The sequence below is a fragment of the Heterodontus francisci genome, chromosome 2 (assembly GCF_036365525.1).
Source record: "Heterodontus francisci isolate sHetFra1 chromosome 2, sHetFra1.hap1, whole genome shotgun sequence".
NCBI classification, from domain to species: Eukaryota; Metazoa; Chordata; class Chondrichthyes; order Heterodontiformes; family Heterodontidae; genus Heterodontus; species Heterodontus francisci.
Genome location: NC_090372.1, coordinates 108,171,863 through 108,187,151, shown reverse-complemented (window position 1 = coordinate 108,187,151; position 15,289 = coordinate 108,171,863). Strand labels below are relative to the sequence as shown.

The 15,289-nt window shown below is 45.0% G+C and overlaps 1 protein-coding gene across 1 annotated transcript in view; it reads right to left on the bottom strand.

Annotated features, from left to right (window-relative positions):
* The window catches only part of vwde (von Willebrand factor D and EGF domains), a 306,182-nt gene that overhangs the window by 50,398 nt on the left and 240,495 nt on the right, over nucleotides 1–15,289 (bottom strand). The window contains exons 26-27 of the mRNA XM_068052969.1: nucleotides 4,597–4,692; nucleotides 2,534–2,629 (exon numbers count right to left, since the gene is read on the bottom strand). Coding sequence (XP_067909070.1) covers nucleotides 2,534–2,629; nucleotides 4,597–4,692 — 192 coding nt within the window. The remainder of the gene's footprint in view (nucleotides 1–2,533; nucleotides 2,630–4,596; nucleotides 4,693–15,289) is intronic.

Genomic DNA, 15,289 nt, shown 5'->3' with positions numbered 1-15,289 from the left:
AACCATCTCCCTTTGACATTCAATGACATTACCATTGCTGAATCCCCCACTATCAACATCCTACGGGCTACCACTGACCAGAAACTGAACTGGAGTAGCCATATAAATACCGTGGCTACAAGAGCAGGTCAGAGGCTAGGAATCCTGTGGCGAGAAACTCACCTCCTGATTCCCCAAAGCCTGTCCACCATCTACAAGGCACAAGTCAGGAGTGTGATGGAATACTCTCCACTTGCCTGGATGGGTGCAGCTCCAACTACACTCAAGAAGCTCGACACCACCCAGGACAAAGCAGCCCACTTGATCAGCACCCCATTTACAAACATTCACTCCCTCCACCACCAACGCATAGTGGCAGCAGTGTGTACCATCTACAAGATGCACCGCAGCAACGCACCAAGGCTCCTTAGACAGCACCTTCCAAACCCACGACCTCTACCAACTAGAAGGACAAGAGCAGCAAATGCATGGGAACACCACCACCTGCAAGTTCCCCTCCAAGTCACACACCATCCTGACTTGGAACTATATTGCCGTTCCTTCACTGTCGCTGGGTCAAAATCCTGGAACTCTCTTCCTAACAGCACTGTGGGTATACCTACCTCAAATGGACTGCAGCGGTTCAAGAAGGCAGCTCAGCATCACCTTCTCAGGGGCAATTAGGGATGGGCAATAAATGCTGGCCTGGCCAGCTACGCCCACATCCCATGAATGAATAAAATAAAAGTGTTCTCTCTCCTCTGAAGTAATGAAAGCAATACCTCGTTCCACAAGAAAATTAGGGGCTGGATTTTACCACTCCCCTGACGTCGGGGTCATGGTGGGGAGGAAGGGGCCGGAAAATGCTTCCAGCAGAGGCCCGCCCCCATACTGTTGGCGGCGCCAAGGCCTTGTGGTGGCCCCCCTGCTGCTCCGAGATGGAAAGTGAATTAGAATATGCAAAATAATGTTAATGACAGAATTAAGTACTCACCTGCTCCCGCTGTCTGTTCCGCAGCAATATTGCTGCCGAGTGCCGGCACTCCTGCGCCTTCGGATACCCGTCCGAAAGTGCGGACAACTGGCAGTAATATTGTTGCAGAACGGACAGCGGCGGCAGGTAAGTACTTAATTCTGTCATTAGCATTATTTTGCATATTCTAATTTGTTTTCCATCACCGAGCAGCAGGGGGGCCACCACAAGGCTTGCTGCCGCCGCCAATAAGGGGGATGCGGGGAGCAGGTAAATATCTCAGTGCAGGAGGACGGGGGAGCGGGGTAAAATTAATTTCATTGGTCTAGGGGGTGGTGGAAAGGGGTAATGTTAAAAGTTAGTGAACTTTGAGGCGGCGGGGGTGGTTGGGAGCAGAAGGTAAGTATTTTTGGAGGGGGGAGAGGGCAAGAAATGAATGGTATGGTCATTGGGGGAGCGGGAGAGGGGCTGTAAACACTTATTAACATTTTTAATACATTTTAATGCAATATCTCTTTAAAAATTTAAATTGATAAGAAGGGCTTGAAGCCCTTTAAAAATGGCATCAGCGCCTGTGCAGTGGCACCTGATGCTGTTGCTGGCGATGGACCGCCCGCCCCCTGCCTGTCATCGAGAGGGGGGGGGGGGTCTCGCCCATTTAAATGAGCCGCTGTATTTAATATCGGTTTCAGCGGTGGACATGTAAAATTCAGCCCTAGGAATAAGACATGTGAAAAAATATACGCAAACCCCACAGAAACCGAAAGCACTATTAAGTTAAAGGGCACCAGAGTCCATTGTTGAAGAAATATCAACAATGTGAACCGACTGAAAAACAGACCTTTACCACCAGGATTGTCGGGGGAAACTTTTCTACAAATATACTTGTCAATTCTTTAAGGCACAACTATTATCCATAAGCAGTCAATAGTACTTGCTGTTTTCATATCAGAACTAACATTTAAATGCATGCCTTGACTTCTGCATTTATGCAGTTTAAATCCGAACAACTGTTAGAACTGCCTGCAATAGTTCAAGTGCTTAATACTGATAATAGTACCTTTGTAATCAATACCTATAGCAATGCAAATGATCAGCGCCTTTTGCCCAATATAGGTGGCTGTCTGGGATATGCGCAGAAAGTGATAGTGGTAGGGACTGTAATTACAATTCCATATACATTACTGCCTAGAATTTCCATGGGAGATCTTGAACAAGTGATTGGTGGAACCCCTGGAGAAATGTTATAAACGGCTAAAAGGCATTCCTGCCATTTCCCTTGGGTTTCCATTGAAGTTTTGGAGGAAGACTAGGAGAACGCAGCAGAAATTCAGGACTCATTAACCAGTTTCTGAAAAAAATCTTTTTATTCTTCTACCTTACTTAAGACTACCAACAAGGATGAAAACTGAATTAGCAAACAATTATCGGGAACTCAGTTTCTGTTTCAAACTATAAACATGAAATATTACGTAAAACTGGAACAAGCAAAGTCTACCTATGCAAAATTTGCATGGGTGAAGCATGACTGCTATCACTATGTATGCTTCTCTCACATCTGCAGTGTGATGCTCAAATTACCTTCATCACAGGTTGGTCCTCCATATCCAGGGGGGCAATTACAAACATCAGGCTTCAGGCATTTCCCACGATTTTTACAGTCGGGGCGACATATAGCTTTGGATAAATAAAATCATGAAAACATTATATTTGCCAAAACATCAGAAAGTTATACATGAAGTAAAATAACAATTAAGTATTATTGGTGCTACGATGGGGACAATCTAGTAAGATGATGAACGGTGTACGTTGAACCCACCCATTACTCTGTTATTCAGGTCAAGGAGATGAGATACTGGTAGACCTCACTGCCCTTTTCACACCATTTTCTGCCGCCAACCTACAACAGATGGACTTGGGAAAGAAAATCTACCCCAAGGAGTGCACATAGCGCCAACACAATGATCCCCACACTGCACTTTCCTCAAAGTTTTAATTTCAGTCATTAATTCTCTTATAAATTTATATTCAAGAAAAAGCAATGGCTGTTTTGGTGTACTCCCTCTGTAACTTCAGCAGTAGTATGCTGGAACAACCAGAAACTAGTCTGAGGCCTAGTTCTGCCTGGTCCTAATCTAGTGGTGAACCTAACAGGGTGGCCTTTTGAGTATATAGGTACTGCTCATTACTTGCAAGGCCACTGCCTTAAGAAGGGGCAGGGACTCCTTACATTAGGAGTCTAATGGGAGTCTAGTGGGAGCCTGGCAATCATCCGGCTCCTGGCCTCAGACTGTTTGACTGCAATTTCCTGTCGCTTTGGTAAGAACACAGGGTAGCCCAGATGTGCCCCCTAGCCTGCATTTAGATCATAGGGCTTGCCCCTGCCTAACTGAATTTTGTCTGTGTCAGAATGTTGTTTGCAAACAGACATGTCTTGTCTTCCCTTCCCTCATGACACCATCACCCCACCCACCACCTTCCCCCCCACCCCGCCCAACCGATCTACAATTTTTGGCACCTATTGTTCTGGAACTAATGGGATAATCAATGTAACATTCTCCTCAATGAACGATGCAAAAGGCTCAATAACCAAGCACCATGTTCTTCTGAGGGTGGAATGTATTTTTTGGCTTTAACCATTCAATGTAATTTCTCATCTGTCTGGTTCTCTCATTGGAAAACACATGGTAAAGATACAGTTTCATTAGATTTTAAGAAAATAGTTCGATTAAAAAGGTCAATTATCAAACATATCCAGAACACACCTTCATGTCACCAAGAACACATTGCTGCATCAAGAGTTTTCAATAAAATATGAGATGAAATTCTCCTGTTGATTGTTTTAGTGAACAATTCAGTACCAATAAACAAGACAACTTTTGCTCTCTATTCATGACAACCTTTTGCTAGAAAGGGCTGAATCTTGTGGTCCCGGCGGCATAAAAAATGGCGACCGGCACGCATGGGCCACGTGCTGCGATCTTGAGCCTGACAGCTCATTATCATATGCAGGGGGCTGCCCCCACCCCACTAATCATGTGGCGGGGACGGCCTTGGTGCCATCTTTAAAGGGCTGCCAGCCCTATGAAGAAACTGCAGAGTTGCCCCCGTCCTCCCCCAACCACATACTAATGCAGAGTTGACCCTTGCCCCCATTACACAACAAATGCAGAGTTCACCCCGTTCCCCACCCCCATTACACAACAAATGCAGAGTTCACCCTGTTCCCCACCCCCATTACACAACAAATGTAGGGTTCACCCCTTCCCCACCTCGGTGGCACCAACTTTCCCTGGATGGGAAAGTGAAGGCTTGTGAATGCCACACGTCATGCTGAAGATCTGGAACTACAGGTAAGATCGCTCCGGTTTTCATTTTAATTCATGCAAACAGGTAATTTAAATATGAAAAGTCCAGTCCCATTGCAGAGGACTGCCATGGAACGTCCCCGCTACCAGGAAGATTGGGCCCGGCAATCCCGGCGTCGGGTTCCGTGGTGAGCCGCTGATGCTCCAATCTTTTGGCTCCTCCCCTGCCATGGAGCACGACGTCGGGAGGAGAACAAGATCCCGGACTAGTCTGAGGTGGCAAAAGGAGTTAATGGCATTCATGTCAACACCTCTATATATTAGCTCTATACTTACCAGTTTGGCAGCTGTATCCAGTATAACCAGGCTTACAGCGACAAGTATTTGGTGCAGAACATTCCATATTCCTACCACACGGAAATCTGCACATTGCTATGAAAGCATAAAAGAACATAGGTTAATGGTATTCAATGTTGAATTATGTAATTACCATAGTTAAAGAAGCAGAAACTGTGAGACTGAAGAGCATAGTAACATCCTTTCATCAAGTCCAGCTCAAAAAGATGAAGCCGAGTCGCTTTCTTTGACAACTTAAAAACCTTTACAATATGGGCATTACTGGCAAGGCCAGATCAGGTAAGGACAGCAGACTGCCTTCCCTCAAGGACATCAGTGAACCAGTTGGCTTTTTGTGCCAATCCAACAGCTTTTACTGATACCAGTTTTTCTTTACTCCAGATTTTAGAAACTGAATTAAAATGTTCAAAATAGCATGACAGGGTTTGAACTCGAATCCTTTTGATTGTTAGTTGATGCCTCTAGCTTACTCATCCAGTATCATGACCACCATGCTCCCAACTGTACAAGTTTTATATGGAATAAAATTTAATGCCCAATCTAATTACTAGTGGCTGCAAAACTATCCAAGTTTTGAAATAATTTGCATTAATATGGCAAGCCTTTTAGAGAGATCATAAGGATCACTGTTGTTAAAATGTAAACGTTCACAGGAGCTCTTCTGAGGTTGTGTTTAAGGCATGGTGTTGAATCAAAAGAGACAGAGCTTTAAAGATAATTTTAAAAACTGGCAGAAATTAGAAAAGTTTGCTGGTAGAAAAAAAATGGTTGTTGTTACCCCTATGGCTCCCACCCAGCAGTTGGCTGTCACCTATGAGATTGAGTGAAGAAATCTCTACTAAAAATGAAATGTCAGAGTCTTGGCTATGCAAAGGGTCAGACAGGGCCTTTGGAGCTTGAGTTCAAACTGTTGGGATAAAATATCCTCTGATGTTGGCTATGCAAAATAAGTTTGAGCAGTTTCAAATCTTTTCCTAGTTGGCAATTTAAACTGTCTCTTAATTGGCACTAAATGGGCACTAAATTCAGATAGAATTGTTGGGTGAGAAATAGAAAAATGTCACATTGGAGTAGAATAGGTTGCTCTCTAAGGTATGGTGTTAAGCACACTGTTGGACTAAAATTGTGGGAGCTACACTCTCCATCTAACTCCACTATATCTGACCTGGAAGTTTTAATTGCATTGCAATTTGCCTACTTTTAATTTATAGCCTACATTTAGTTTACAATTTCGGGCAAATAAAAACACCAAGCCATAAAAGGAGATATTAAGAAGGGTCACTAAAAGCTTGGTCAAATTGATAGGTTTTAGGGAAGATTTTAAAGAGAAAAGTAGCGCTTTTAAGGTTTAAGAAAGGATTTTGAGAGGCTAGAGCCTAGTTGACTGAAGGCATGATTGCCAATGTTGGGGTTTGGGTGGTGGCGGGGCAGGGGTGGGGGGGTTGCAAAAAAGGCCAGAGAACCCAAAGTATTCAAGGGGTTCTAGGGCTGGAGGAGGTTCCAGTGATAGGCAGGGTTAAGGTAATGAGGGGATTTGATCATTAGGATGAGAATTTTAAATGGGGATGTTGGGAGAATGGAAGTGAATGGAAGTCAGCAAGCACAAGGGTGACAGGTGAGAATGACTTAGAATGGATTAGGATATGAGCAGTACAAGTTTGGAGGAGCTGAAGGTTATGGAGGATGGGAGACTGGCCTGGATGACATTGGAATAGTCTGATCTGGAGGTGACGAAGGCACGGATAATGGTTTCAGCAGTAGATGGGCTAAGGCAGGGGCAGAGACAAGTGACATTACAGAGACTGAAATAGTCTTTTGTGACACAGAGGATATGGGGTTGGAAGCTCATAATCTGCCAGGATTGCAAACACTTAGCTTCAACCTAAACCAATGGTCAGGGAAGGAATTGGGGGGGGGGGGGGGTGGCGTGGAATCAGTGGTGAGGAAACGGAGTTTGCGGTGGGTACTGAAAGCGATCGCATCAGGCTTCCAAAAGTATAGCTGGAAGAAATTGTGACTCATCCAGGACCAAGGCTGTGACGCTGTCAAGAGAGGTGGTGAGAGGTAGAGCTGGGTGTCATCACTGTCCACATAGAACCTGACGTTACGTCTTTGGATGTAGGTTTCTGAGGGGCAGCATGTAGATGAGGAAGAGGAGGGGGCCAAGAATAGATTCTTGGGGAACTTCAGAGGTAACTTGTGTGAGTGGAAAAGGAGAAGCCATTGCTGGAGATGCTCTTGCTATGACTGGATAGGTCAGTCCCACATAAGAGATTAGCGTGTAAAATTAAAACGCATGGGATTGGGGGTAGTGTATTGCAATGGATAGAAAATTGGTTGGCAGACAGGAAACAAAGAGTAGGGATAAATGGGTCTTTTTCCGAATGGCAGGCAGTGACTAGTGGGGTACCGCAGGGATCGGTGCTAGGACCCCAGCTATTCACAATATATATTAATGATTTAGATGAGGGAACTAAATGTAATATCTCCAAATTTGCAGATGACATAAAACTGGGTGGGAGGGTGAATTGTGAGGAGGATGCAGAGAGGCTTCAGGGTGATTTGGACAAGTTAAGTGAGTGGGCTAATGCATGGCGGATGCAGTATAATGTGGATAAATGTGAGGTTATCCACTTTGGTAGCAAAAACAGGAAGGCAGATTATTATCTGAACGGCTATAAACTGAGAGAGGGGAATATGCAGCGAGAGCTGGGTGTTCTCATACACCAGTTGCTGAAGGTAAGCATGCAGGTCCAACAGGCAGTAAAAAAGGCAAATGGCATGTTGGCCTTCACAGCGAGAGGATTCGAGTACAGGAGCAGGGATGTCATGCTGCAATTATACAGGGCCTTGGTGAGGTCACACCTGGAATATTGTGCGCAGTTTTGGTCTCCTTATCTGAGGAAGGATGTTCTTGCTGTAGAGGGAGAGCAGCGTGGGTTTACCAGACTGATTCCTGGGATGACGGGACTGACGTATGAGGAGAGATTGAGTCGGTTAGGATTATATTCGCTGGAGTTCAGGAGAGTGAGGGGGGAACTCACAGAAACCTATAAACTTCTAACAGGACTTGACAGGGTAGATGCAGGAAGGATGTTCCCGATGGTGGGGGAGTCCAGAACCAGGGGTCATAGTCTAAGGATACGGGGTAAACCTTTCAGGACTGAGATGAGGAGAAATTTCTTCACCCAGAGAGTGGTGAGCCTGTGGAATTCGCTACCACAGAAAGCAGTTGAGGCCAAAACATTGTATGTTTTCAAGAAGGAGTTAGATATAGCTCTTGGGTCTAATGGGATCAAAGGATATGGGGTAAAGCGGGAACAGGTTACTGAGTTGGTTGATCAGCCATGATCACAATGAATGGCAGAGCAGGCTCGAAGGGCCGAATGGCCTACTCCTGCTCCTATTTTCTATGTTTCTATATGTTTCTATGTTTCAAGCAGGACTGTCCCACTGAGCTTAATGATGGAGGAGAGGTGTTGGTGAAGGAAGATGTAGTTGTCTGTATCAAAGGCTGTTGGGAAGTCAGGAAGGAGGAGAAGGGATAGTACACAATGGTTACAGTCATAAAAAAATATAATTTGTGACTTTAATTAGGGCCGCTTCAGTACTGTGGCAGGGGTGGAAGCAAGACAGGAGAAATTGAAACATTAAATCCTGGGAAAGAGGGACACGGATTTGAGATGCAACCACACATTTAAGGACTTCGGAAAGAAAAGGGAGGTCACAAAAGTGGCGGTAATTTGCAAGGATAGAAGGGTAAGGGTGTGTTTTTGAGCAGGTGGTGATGACAGTGATTTTGAAAGGGAAATGAACAGTACTCAAGGAAAGGAAACTGTGCCATTATGTTAATATTCCACTCCTTCCCAGTTTGGAGCCCAATTGTCTGTTAGTGCTATTAAATTTATCATCGCAAAATTGAATTGTGTAGCGCCCATTATTTTGGCTCTATGGGTACTGTTTTGGGTTCAAAATGGCGCTCGCGCTGCGTACGCACATTTCTGACCGTGCCAAATACTATTTTGGGCGGGTCGCTAGTGCGGGTGCTAGGAGCGTGCTCTGGAAGTATGCAGATTGTGACATTCGATGGCATTTAATGCTGATTTGACTCCAGCAGTGCCATGTTTAACCTCAATACTCCAACTAATGCGTTCTCTTAACCTCACATGGCTAAACATGTGTTCAGCAGCAGGAAGGACTCCACACCAGTACTGTTCAAAGGGATCATCAACCACTCTCAGGTTAGTTGCTGATTGATTTCTGCTCACTGTTGCTGAGTTAATAGAAGTGTTTGGTGGTTTGTACTGCGACTTAAAGTTGGTGAAGTCTACAGTGAGTAGAATGGTACATATTGAAGACCTTGGTTCTCACTTCAAGGGTTCAGCTCACAACATTTGGTCCCAGTCATGGGTACTATACTATTTTTATCTCCCTTGGCCTGCAGCATGACAGGGAGAATGAGTCATAGAGTTATACAGCAAAGAAACAGGCCCTTCGGCCCATCATGTCCATGCTGGCCATCAAGCACCTATCTACTCTAATCCCATTTTCCAGCACTTTGCCTGTAGCCTTGTATGCTATGGCGTTTCAAGTGCTCATCTAAATACTTCTTAAATGTTGTGAGGGTACCTGCCTCTACCGCCCCTTCAGGCAGTGTGTTCCAGATTCCAACCACCCTCTGGGTGAATTTTTCCTTAAATCCTCTCCAAACCTCCTGCCCCTTACCTTAAATCTATGCCCCCTTGACATCCCTGATGTAGACTTTCCTACAAGTAGCTGCTCCCAGTCTACTTTGGCCAGATCCTGTTTTATTACATTGAAATCGGCCTTCCCCCAAAACAGTACCTTTATTTATGGTCCATCTTTGGCCTTTTCCATAACTACCTTAAATCTTACAGAGTTATGGTCACTATCCCCGAAATGCTTCCCCACTGACACTTCTATCACTTGTCCGGCTTCATTCCCTAAGATTAGGTCCAGTACCGCCCCTTCTCATGTAGGACTTTCTATTTGCTGGCTCAAAAAGCTCTCCTGGATGCACTTTAAGAATTTCGCCCCCTTTAAGCCTTTTGCACTAAGACTATCCCAGTTAATATTGGGGAAATTGTAATCCCCTACTATTGTTACCCTTTTATTTTTACACCTCTCTGAGATTTGCCTACATATCTGCTCCTCTATCTCTCCCTGACTGTTTGGAGGCCTGTCGTACACTCCCAGCAAAGTATTTGCCCCCTTTTTGTTTTTAAGTTCTACCCATATGGCCTTATTTGAGGAACCTTCTAAGATATCATCCCTCCTTACTGCAAAAATTAACTCCTTGATCAATAGTGCAATGTCACCTCCTCTTTTACAGCCCTCCCACCCCCATCACGCCTGAAGATTCTAAACTCTGCCAGTCCTGCTCTTCCCTCAACCATGTCTCTGTGATAGCAATAATATCATATTTCCATGTGTTAATCAACGCCCTCAATTCATTCGCTTTACTTGTAAGACTCCTTGCGTTAAATAGATGCAATCCAGCCTTGCATTATTCGCTTGTGCCTTCCAGACTGACTTAGTTTCTCTTCTATATTTGCTGTGCATCACCCCCTACTGTTCCATTCTGTATCCCATCCCCCTACCAAATTAGTTTAATTCCCCCCCCAACAACACTAGCAAACCTCCTAGCAAAGGGTGCAACCCGTCCAACTTGTGCAGGTCCCACCTTCGCCAGAAACAGACCCAGTGATCCAGGAAATTAAAGTCCTCCCTCCTGCAGAATCTCTTCAGCCATGGATTCATCTGCTCTATCCTCCTATTCCTGTACTCACTAGCACGTGGCACCGGGAGTAAACCAGAGATTACAACCTTTGAGGCCCTGCTTTTTAATTTGCTACCTAGCTCCCTAAATTCTTGTTGCAGGACTTTGTCCCTCTTTCTACCTATGTCGTTGGTACCAATGTGAACCATGACCTATGACTGTTTACCCTCCCCCTTCAGAATGTTCTGCAGCCACTCGGTGACACCCTTGACCCTAGCACCAGGGAGGCAACATACCATCCAGGAGTCACATTTGCAGCCACAGAAACGCCTATCTTCACCCCTTACTACCCTTATCACTATAGCTCTCCCACTCTTTTTCCTTCCCTCCTGTGCAGCTGAGCCACCTGTAGTGCCACAGACTTGGCTCTTGCTGTATACCCCTGAAAAGCTATCTCCCCCAACAGTATCCAAAGCGGAAAATCTGTGAGAGTGGGAGATGGACCCAGGGGACTCCTACACTACCTGCCTAGTTCTTCTACTTCGCCTGGTGGTCGCCCATTCCCTTTCTGCCTGAGCAGTCTTTACCTGAGGTGCTCCCTGTACGTGCTATCCACGATGATATCAGCCTCGTGGATGCCCCACAGTGTCCCCAGCCGCCGCTCCAGATGCGAAACACGGATTTCAAATAGCTGCAGCTGGAGACACTTCCTGCATACGTGTTCGCCCTGGACACTGGAAGTGTCCCTGACTTCCCCACAGTGCATAGGAGGAGCACTCCACGCTGCCGAGCTGCCCTGCCATGACTTACTCTTAATTTACTCCCTTAAATTACTCAAAAATTAGAGATTATTTACACTCGGGATGTTGATTCCCTAAAAAACACTACTTACTCCACAAAAAAAATGGCAGACCTTAACTTTCTCTTTACTTTAGTTACTAACCCAGCTATTTAGAGTTATTCTCTAACAGAAATTAGTCACCAACCAATCACCTTGCAGCTTTCCTGTGAAGTCACTGTTCACTTTGTTTTCAAACTCAAGCTCTCTCTCGGTCGCTTTATGCTCCTCCTGCACTCTTGCTGTTACCCGCTCTCTGAGTGAACTCTTGCTCTCTCTCTCCCGAGAGGCGACACAGAGGAGGGCAAGCTGCTCAAAAAGGAAGGAGGAGGAGGGGGAAGGGCTCTCAGCAGGAGGCTATATCTACCCAGGTTCTTTAGGAAGCATTTCTTTTATCTCAACCTCAGAGAGGAACAGTGCATGCACCGTCTCTGTTTCACTAAGATGGTGCTCACTGAAATCTGCTACTTGTTGCAGGCGGAGCAGTAGCCTCAGAGCAGGGTGAGGATGGAACTGCGAATGGCTTCAACTTCTTCATGTCGGGTTCCATCCAGGCTGGAGCAGGCGACATCTCCACTATCTCAGTTCGTCGTCCACTGCTGTATAAGGGAGATCACTGACACTCTGTATGCAAACAGAAACAAGCAGTGCAAGCATGTGGCTTCACCAGGATAGCAGGTTTCCTGATGGTGCAGAGTGTCACTGACTGCACCCACGTTCCTTTACGGGTGCCAAATGTAAGATGCACTGCAACTGCAAAGAGTTCTATTCTCTCAATGCCCAGCTGATGTGCGACCATACTCAGCGCATCATACAGGTCAATGTCCGGTATCCTTTATTCAGCACCGGTCCACTGTACCATCAATTTTTCAGCCACCATAACAAACCATAGGATGGCTACTGGGCAATAAGGGCTATCTGCTTAAATCCATTGCGCAACCCCATGTTGTAAGTTTTAAGTAGTACAGGCTAGTTTATACTCATCGTAGCCTTTCACGATTTTCCACCCACTGCTCAGGCTTGCAGCCACTCAACATGTGAAAGATTGGTGCTGGACTCCTTAATGTTACTTGACAGTGACCACAGACTTTTTGGCAGGCCTACTAATGCACCAAGTAATTTTGTATGCATACCCATCAGGCTTCTTGTGTACAATGCCCCATTGAAGTCCTTGCCAAGTCCTCTAGAGCAGAACTCATGTACGACTTCACCCTCTGGTGAGCTGGCACCTGTGATATCCTTTACCCCTAACCTGGCTGCAGGCCATTCATGTCTAATGTCTCACCATTTACAGATCCTGCCTCAAAGTTAGCTTCTAAAGTACATGCAGTGTCAGTATCTGAGCTGGTGGCTGCCAGTGTGATGTTGAGTGTCGATATTTCTTCTTTACCATTAGTCTCTTCTTCCTCTTACACATCTTGCTCCGGCACTGCTGCCTGGCAGTTCTTGGGTATCTGAAAGGAGAAAGGCTCAGGGTGGGGTTGCAGTGAGGGGAGAAGGGGAAAGCAGGCTGAGACCATCTGCCGCTTGTATATCAGAAGAGATTGAGGGATGAGGGGAATGTGGGATGTGAGAAGGAGGATTAGGTCTGAACATAATGTCATCTTTGATGCTTTCAGCCCCGCCACAGTCCACGACCTCAGTCATGGCCACTCCAATGACGCACTGTCTTCTCCATTGGTGTGAGGTCATGCAGCCGTGACTGTTCTCTGCTGGTATGTGCTGTTGCCTGCAGTTATGTGCCACTTTGTCCTGCAAGAGAGATGAAGGTGTGTTGGTGAGTGTAGTGCCATCTATATGAGTGATCTGCCTGCCATGGTAGAATAGCTGGCAATGATTGCAAGTTGTAAGATGTGGGCGTGAGTCTTACAGCAATGCTAAGTGTGTGAGGGTGAGGTGAAGCTATGAATGTGAGGTATGAGTTGTGGTTAATGGAGAATGAAGTGGGGTGGTGTAGTGAGTAGTGTGTGAGGCTTGTAGTTCAATTGTAAAGATATAGCTTCTGAACATGCATTTATTCACCTTGACCACTTGTGTGAGGTCATTGAACATTTTGTGACACTGCATCCAGGTCCTTGGGGCCAGACTGCTATCACTGATCACAACGACTATCTGCTTCCACTGCCTTTGCAGCATCTTTCTGGAAGGTCTCCTGCTCCCCTGTGGATAGAGGACCTCCCTCCTCCTATCCGCTGCCTCCACTACAGCCCACTCATTGCCCTATTGTGCCAATCTTCTCTCTTTCTCAGGGGAAACTCTCTTTTAGAATGAGTTCCAGCACCTGCTCCAGGCAAAATGCACCTCCCCTTTAAGAGGTACAGGCTAGTTTTAATTCATCATAGCCTTTCACATATTTGCACCCTCTGCTCAGGCGTGCAGCCACTCAACAGCATGCTTAATGCTGGCTGTGTGCTGCATTAATGAAAAGTTTGTGTGTTGCTTGCATCGGAAGCAACAGGCATGGGTTAATCACACATCGTGACCCCCCGCACTGGCTTTCCGGCCACATCAAATTTCAGAGCCTGTATCTCTCTGTGACATAATTGCTTCCAATTCCTCCTTTTTAGTTCATTGCAATAAATGTACTTTATTTTTTGTTTGCTTGGAGATCTACTGCTTTTGCAGTTTTAAGAAAAAGCTCCATCTTTTTCCTATGTACAGCTGGTTAATTTGATTTTCCTTCTCTATTCCCTTTATTCCTTCTGCATGCCATCCTTTTTGCTAACTTTTTCCCTACTGATATATTTATATCTTTTATTTCTACCTTGATCTTTCTGATTACTTAAATTTTCCTTGCCCTCTTAATTCCGAAATTAAATGACTCTTCCCTTCTCTGTTTATCAGTTTTTTCAGTCCATTAGCTCCCTTCCTGATGCAGCTCTCATTGTTCCCTGTTGTACCAACTTTGCTGCATAAAATGCAAAACCTTTTCCTGACACCACTCCATTAACTCTAAGTTTAGCTTCCTGATCATCCCATCGATCCTTATTTTAACACATGGAGGCATTAGTAATCTGGAGATTACCATCCTTTAACCCCTGCTCCTAAACATGGGGTAAGTACGGGAAAAGAGGGAGCTGTTCTGTTGGAATGGGCTCCACTTAAAATGGACTGGGACCAGTGTCCTCTTGAATCAAATAACTAGGGAAGAGATGCAGGCTTTAAACTAATAAAGGGCAGTTGGGGTAGTTGGCAGGGGGGGAGGTCGGCATAAATTCAAAAACAACAAGGCAAATGCCAAGATTCTAGAGCAGAGCAATGTTTTGGATGAAAATAAGCAGAGTGGAACACGAAGGGACAGTGAGAGTAACAAAGTCCATCAGTGACTAAGGTGACACCAGAGAAAATTAGAACAAAGTCAAAGCTAAGCACTGTATCTGCATGCATGAAGCATTCACAACAAATTAGTTAAATTATAGCATAGAAAGAAATTAATAGCCGTTATGGAGACGTGGTTGCAAAGTACCCAAGGTTGGGAATTAAATATTACACGATACATAACATTTAGAAGGGATAGGAAAATGGAAAAGGAGGAGGGGTAGCCGAGGTAATAAAGGATGGGATAAAGATAGAAGAGAGAAGGGATCTTAGCTCAGAAAATCGAGAATAGAATCAGTTTGGGTGGAGCTAAGAAACAGCAAGGGGCAGAAAACATTGGCGGAAGTTGTTTATAAGCTCCCTACCAGCAGTTGTAGTGTCGGGCAGAGTATAAATCAGGAAATTGGATAGATATGTAATAAGGGTAATACAATAATCATGAGGGAACTTTAATCTTCATACAGACTGGGCAAACGAAATTTGCAATAATAAGGTGGAGGATGAGGTCGTGAAATGTATACAAGGTAGTTTTCTACATCTGTATGTTGAGGAACCAACTATGCAACAGGCTATTTTGGATCTAGTACTGTGCAATGAAAAAGGGATATTTAATAAACTTGGAGTAAAGGGGCCTCTGGGGAAGAGTGATCATAATATGATAGAATTTTATTTTGAGTTTTAGTTAAGTCTGAAACTCGGATCTTAATAAACAAAGCAAACTACCTAGGTATGACAGGCGAGTTGGCTACAGTAGATTGGAAAATGAAATTAAAAAA